Source organism: Aethalodelphis obliquidens, unplaced genomic scaffold (assembly GCF_003676395.1).
Source record: "Aethalodelphis obliquidens isolate GAN/ISIS:26980383/991018 unplaced genomic scaffold, ASM367639v1 scaffold70, whole genome shotgun sequence".
Classification (NCBI taxonomy): Eukaryota; Metazoa; Chordata; class Mammalia; order Artiodactyla; family Delphinidae; genus Aethalodelphis; species Aethalodelphis obliquidens.
The window spans coordinates 6,317,553-6,324,606 of record NW_020838014.1 but is presented as its reverse complement, the minus strand read 5'-3'; the positions used below and the strand labels follow the sequence as shown (position 1 = coordinate 6,324,606).

Sequence of the window (7,054 nt, the reverse complement as noted above, 5' to 3'; positions counted from 1 at the left end):
GGGTGCGTTTGACAGCAGGATGTTACACAAAAGTTGGAAGCCAGCAAAAGCAAGATTTTAATTCATGGAAACAAGGAGTGGCATGTATAAGATTGAAAAAAGCAACTCTTCATAGTTGCATTTAAGATGTACAAGATCATAGTCAGAGACAAACTTCCTTGGAAATCATTCAGACGTCTCCCTAGTGGTACCCTGCATTTTTTTAGGAAGGCTGAGAGAGAGTGTCAAGCTGGAAAAGAGAAAGATAGAAGCTGAGGAAGGAGGGGCAGCAGATACCACTGTTTGTCTACACCACCATATATAATTCTCCCAGCTCCTCATAACCCCACGACAAATCATCTTTTCTCCCTAAAAGATTGCTCCATGGTCCGGCATGATACACTTTGGTATAGGTTCCCCTCAAACATAGATTTGGAACTTTGTCCACAATTTTAAAAAGTTATTATTTAAAATAGTGCAAATGTATAAGTAACAGACATCTGATAAAACATTAAAAATCAAACATTTAGCTAAGCATTTAGAGAAATGACTTACCATGAGTTATGGATTTTGAAATAGTCCCCAAAGGATTTTTAGCAAATCCCTTCACTGAAGACATTTAAAATTAGATTCAAAGAAAAACTTGAGTGAGAGAATACTCGAGTAAAAACTCCCACACTAACAAATATGAAACAGATGAATTGTAGCTTTTCCTATTTTTTCATATATACAACTGTTATTTATCTGATTCATTAAAACGTAGATTGATATTCTAAATGCTTGGCCACAAATTACATAAAATAACATAAAAATTAAATCAGCAGCACTTCATTATGGTTCCAGAGATGTATAGTTATATGACAAGACATTCAAGGCCCAAACGGTAAACTTTGAATATTGCTTTTATCATTGACAGAAACAGGGTTCCTAGGAAGTTCCTCGTTATAAAGTGATCTACTCCCAGGCTTCCCACAATTCACTGGGGATTATGAACTGCAAGCACTGCAACTGATTTTAATTGCCACAATGATGCATAAGGAGAGATGTGATATCTGGAGTAACTGGCTTCGAAACAATGAGGAGCTTTAAAGATTAAAGTCAACACTTTAAATTGCACTCAGGACGGAATAGGAAGCTAATGCTGACCATTGAAAGGAGGTGTAATATTCTCCATATGTTTTGGACCTTGTAGCTGAACGAGATCAAGCCCTCTGCATCACACACAATAAAAACTCCAGGACAATGCATTATAACATTCTATTTGGAACGTTACAAACACAGTAATCATGATGGTAAATAGCACAACCAGATAGTGAAAGGTGTTCTTAGATGTAGGATGCCAATCTGAGAAACCAGAGGACATCTGTGAGGCCTTCTGAGCTGAGGGCAAGCAGGTTGTTGCAGCTAAATGTACTTTGAATGGCTGCAGTCTTGGCCTAGAAGCGAATTGGTCCATAGCTCCTGATGTTACCTGGTAACAGTGGAAACACTGGACACATCAGTAGCTGCCTACAACCTTTCATGTATGAGAGTCATGCCTCAGACCTTACACCTGAATAAGAGTTCACTGAACTTACTATAAGATCAAAGTGTAACACTTGAAAAGAATAATTCCGTAATCACTGTTTCCTAAAGAAACAGTGCATCCCTAAAAGTAGACGATCCTTGGTGAGCTAAATAATGTTAAACGCAAAATCTTACTGGAAAAACTGAAACAAACCAGGAGTGACTCTGCCAATGTGAAAGAAAATTCTCCAAATAGCTTTGTTTCAGCCACAGACATATGGGAAAATTTATGTAGTAAAGTATATGCTTATAAAGTTTCAACTTATATTTAGTGGGGGAAACAATTTATTATACCAAAAGAGCATAAATGTATGACAGATGGTAATGATTTTTTTTCTATTCTTGCCAGGGTCCCCTTTTAGCTGAACGGCTTTTGCTTCTTAAAACTATGAACATTGTCATTCACACCTATTTTCTGAAATTAAACAGACCAATTCTAAGATGAAACTCCCTATACATTGGGTTACTGTATAATGTCTTCCCCTTTGTGTCATAAATTATCTAGAGTACCACTTTCTCTGGAATAATGAAACAGGCCAAAACTGGCAAAAAGCATTCTGTAATAAAACCTTTATTTTCAATTCTCTAAATCAGTTTTGGAAAACCTGTATTTAAATTTATCCCGGTAGGTCTTTACAAAGGGATCCATAAAAGATTGTACTGGAAGTGCATTCTTCCATCCTGAAATCTTCATTTTTTTGAATTTTAAAATGTTTAATTCTTTAAAATCATTTGAATCCTGGATTCTAAATCTGGTGCCATGAGTGATACACTGTGGGACTTGGAACAAGGCTGTTGTAAGAATTAAATAATATAACTGTGTACAGCATATAACCAGTGCTCAAACAACAAGAGTTGTTATTACCATTATTATGATTACTATCATTATTACTTTGGGAACTCTGTCTGATCAGGATATTTTAGATACTGGTGCTGCAGGTGGGGAAAGGGGAAAAAGACTCTAGTGAGCAGTGGAGGACAGTGTAAAAGAACTGGGGCTACTCAGGCAGAGAAAAAGGTTTATAAAGACAGTAATCCCAACTATAATTATATAAAGGGTCCTGTGGAAGAGTGATTGGACTTGTTTAGTAAGGCCCTGGGAGGCAGAACCGAGACCAAAGCAGAGGATGGAGGTCGGGGGACAAATTTGGCTCACATAGTGAAGCATCTTGGGCAGATTAGAGTGGAAGAGAAAACTGGCATGGGCCATCTTCCGAGGAGAGTCAGTTCTTCATTCTAGGTTACCCAGGGTGAAAGAAATCTTGGTGAAGAAGTCCTGGACGGGATTCCAGGGATTTTGAATTTCAAGACAATGCCTCGGGCCAGAGAAGGCTCTAAGAAGAAGCAGAGGGTAGAAGTGAGTAAAAGAAAGCTTGACCAGCTCGAGGCCAGCCTCGTCCTTTCCCTCTCCACTTGGCACATTTCTTCTGATGGGAAATCCTAAGATTTAACCAAGGGGACTGGAGTCCCGCCCTCAAGTTTGCAGCGCGCTCCGGGAAACTCAGTTGCCATGGCGACAGAAGCGGTTGACCTGAGGATTCAGAACAGGTTTGGCAGAGGGGAGACAATTCCTTCAGGAACTGGGCGTGGCTTTGGTTACTATGGCAGCGGAGACGCTTAGTCCAGGCCTAGGCCTGTTTAGAGGCCAATGCTCCTCCCATTCTCTGCATGGCACCCAAAAAAGAGAACGGCGGGACCACAGGTTCTAAGATGTGGGAACCCTCGCTCATCGCCGCACCCTTCAACCAGGTATGCCCAGAACCCCGTAAATCCTCTCTGCCCCCCCGCAATGCTAAAGCCCGACCAGACCCTGCAGGCAACTCTGCCAGGCTAGCCTTCCCTTCCTGACGCCACCGCTGTCCCCTCCGAAAATTGTACTTGGTACTGCTCTCCCAGGCCTGATGGTTTCACACAAAACGACCCAGGGTCCCATCCGCAGGGAACGCTTGACGAAATGAGCGTTAAGGGAAGAAGGAAGGGGAAGCGGATTTCAAAAGGTGGTGAAAGGTGCGTGGTGGTGAAGAGACAAGGTGTCCTTCTGACACCTCAGCATCCTCTTCAGTGAAGTCAGCCAGATGGCACTCCACAGTTGTACTGGGGTTGTCCTTACGAACTGCTCGCTTCCTCCTGACTTCTCCTGAAGAGAGAAATCCTGTTGGATCATCTGTAGCCTGGTGCATAGTACAGCTTTAATAAATGCTGTATGAAAACAGACATGGAATACCTAAGGTATCAACATATTTAATACAAGTGAGCCTTCTACAGATAGGAAAGGATGACTTTCTTATGTAATGCCCTGATACCACAATATCAAAAGTTTTGATGTATTTTGAAGGTACTGTAGGAGATCAGAGTACTGAGGGGTTGGCTGCTAGACTCATCTGCAGGATGACACAAAGGCAGCCTATAACCCACCTGCCACATGACGTTGAATTGCCATGCCAGAACTGACTAGCTCCCCACCTCACTCACACCCGCCCACCTCCAGTGAGCTGGTCAGCCCAATAGTTCCTGTCATCTGCTGCCAGAAATTCACTTCAACACTAAATTATTTCTAAGATGACATTTGGAAGGAGGAAGCTAGATTCTGGGAATTCCAGCCTGCCGTTGCAAAACACTTTAAAAACTAGAATTTTTTTTTTTTCATTTTCTATGTGTGTGTATGTTCCACTAGAGAGTTAGTACTTAAAGGAAAAATACATCTAAAGTCTTATGATGCCCTCATGAGAAATGTCTACCTATTAGTCCTTATTTTCCACTATAATTGTTTTTTCCCTATGAACAGTAATTCTGTCTGATATGAAATTCTACCAGATGAAGAATTTCATGAAAGTAGTTAAGACACTGCCGATGCTGACATGATGTCATGGAATTTGGGGGTATTTCTATAACCTTAGGAACGAAGGATGTCAACTCAGTAATTCTCAGTTACGTTCTCAAATTCTTAGATGTTTTTTGAAATACTCTATAAAAGACCCTCTCTTTTGCTTTTATAAGTTAGTGCTAGCCAAAATAATTTTTTCTTCATTTTCTTTGAAATTGTGTAGGCCAAGTTTGGGCTTGGAGTGAACATTTCTGCTTGAATTATAAACTGCTGAACAACAGAGTTTGATGGAGCTGCTGACATTGCATTAGCCTTAGTGCTGCAAATATGAAGCTATAATTTTCCTAGTTGAGTGGAAAACCTAAAGGCACTATTTTCCCTTATGGCTTGAAAACCTGAAATAATTTTCAGCTTTCTTGTTCCTGCTTAAACAATATAATTTCAATAAATCTTACATATTAATAGAAAGAATTTGAACTCAAAGCAATATGTAGTTTTAACTACAACAAGTAAACTTCTTCAGTTTGTTGAAATGTGGGTTCTTTACTGCAGGGGGAAGACAACTACCCTCCACCTCCTGTCATATTTTTTTCTCAGCTTGGTTTCATGTCTGATCCAAGAGGAAAATTCCCAGATTAAGCCAATGCCCAGAAGCATGCCCTAACCACCAATGTAACAGACTCTGAATTTTGGTTAAAGATGACTGTAGATGTGTGAATTCCTTATTCATAGGGCTCAGCAAAGTGCTTTGCACATATTGGGTGCTCAAAAAATGTTACTGCTTTAGTTTCCAGAGTCTCTTTCCATAAAGTTGCTACTTCTGTGCAAACTGTGCTCCAGTGTACGTGGTTGAGTATGTGTGTGCTACTGTGTGTGTGTTGCGTGTGTATTGGGGGTCGCAGAGAGGGAATTTTTCCTCCCAGTCTTCCATAAGCCAGTTTAGTAATCCTAATCAATAGTGATTTTGAACTCATATTCGTACTGAGCTGCACTAGAGTTGACAGAGAATAAGCAAGTTCACAATTTGCTTTTCGTGAATGTACCTTGTATCACTGTTCTGGGCTGTCCTTTCAGGCTAGAATAATCATCAATTTCTCAGTACATTTTAGTTGGTTCTAACACATGAAATGATAGCAAATAATACTAGGCAGTCTATTATTAAGCACTAAATGATTATATAGAGTCTGGACATTAGGAGGATGAAAGTGGGCTCGGATAGCCAGGAAATGCTTTATAAAATACTTTCTTCTGGCTGAGCTCTAAAGAATAGGTAGAATTTGAGGGGGTAGAAGGAAGGAGGACAATTATTTTAGGAAAGGAGACCAGCATGTGCCTTAAATAAATCTGGGACACTTAAATTGAGAGAGAGAAAAATGTAGGTTAGACGGCTCCTGGGGGTACATTGCTCATAAATTAATTCTGTCAATCAAATGGTCATTTACTAACTTTGCTATCCATGTATCACATATTCAGCTTATTATTGTACATGTGAATAAATAGTATTATTTGTGAGTATATTGTATTATTAATATATGCAAAATATCACATCTCAAGTTAGATATACAGGAAATATTTAGGTACAAGGTTATAAAAATACATCTTAGTGTGGGCTTTATATGACATAGACATATTTATGATATCTAGGAGCATTAAGAAGTTAAAGCTACTGTGGTATCATAGAAATTAAAATCTTTTCATGAAACTCTCAAGGCAGCCTCTGCTGGCCACAGTGAGAGGAAGATGTGTTAACCCAGGTGCTCAGTGACAGAAGGTGCTATCTGGAAACATTTTGGTCTAAGATATTTGTATTTTTTACTGTGGTAAAATATACAGAACATGAAATTTACCATTTTAAACATTTTAAAATATACTATTCGGTGGCATTAAGTATCTTCACATTGTTGTGCAACCATCACCACCTTCCATCTTCAAAACTCTTTCATCTTCCCCAGCTGAAAATACATCCATTAACTAGTTTCCCCACCTCCCTCCCCCCAGCACCTGGCAACCCCCATTCTACTTTCTGTGTCTACAAATTTGACTACTCTAGGTGCCTCATGTAAATGTAATCATACAGTATTTGTCTTCTTATGACTGGCTTATTTCACTTAGCATAATGTCCTCAAGCTTCATTCGGGTTGTAGCATGTATTGGAATTTCCTTGTTTTTAAGGCTGAATAATATTTCATTGTCTGTATAGACCACATTTTATTCATTCATTCGTTGATGGCCATTTGGGTTGCTTCCAACTCTTGGCTATTGTGAATAATGCTGCTATTAATATGAATGTGCAAGAATCTGTTTGAGTCCCTGCTTTCAATTTTTTGAGTGTATATCCACAAGTAGAATTGCCAAATCATATGGTAATTTTATTTTTAATTTTTTGAGAAACAGCCATACCATTTTCCATAGCAGCTATAACATTTTTATATTCCCACCAGTTTCTCCACATCCTCGCCAAATGCTTTTAACAGTCTGTGTTTTTTATTTATATACTTATATATAGCAGCCATCCTAATGGGTGTGAAGTAGTATTTCATTGTGGTTTTGATTTGCATTTCCCTGATTATTTTTGATGTTGAACATCTTTTTATGTACTTTTAGGCCATTTGTGTATCTTCTTTTGCCCATTTTTAGTCAAGTTGCTTGGTTTTTTTATTGTTAAATTGTTGAGGTTTTTTTTTT

The 7,054-nt window shown here is 39.0% G+C and overlaps 1 protein-coding gene across 1 annotated transcript in view; it reads left to right on the top strand.

The window, feature by feature from the left end:
• The first annotated feature begins 3,213 nt into the window (after positions 1-3,213).
• SPAG17 (sperm associated antigen 17) overlaps positions 3,214-7,054 on the top strand; it is a 218,300-nt gene continuing 214,459 nt past the window's right edge. The window contains 1 exon segment of the mRNA XM_027091011.1: positions 3,214-3,294. Coding sequence (XP_026946812.1) covers positions 3,214-3,294 — 81 coding nt within the window.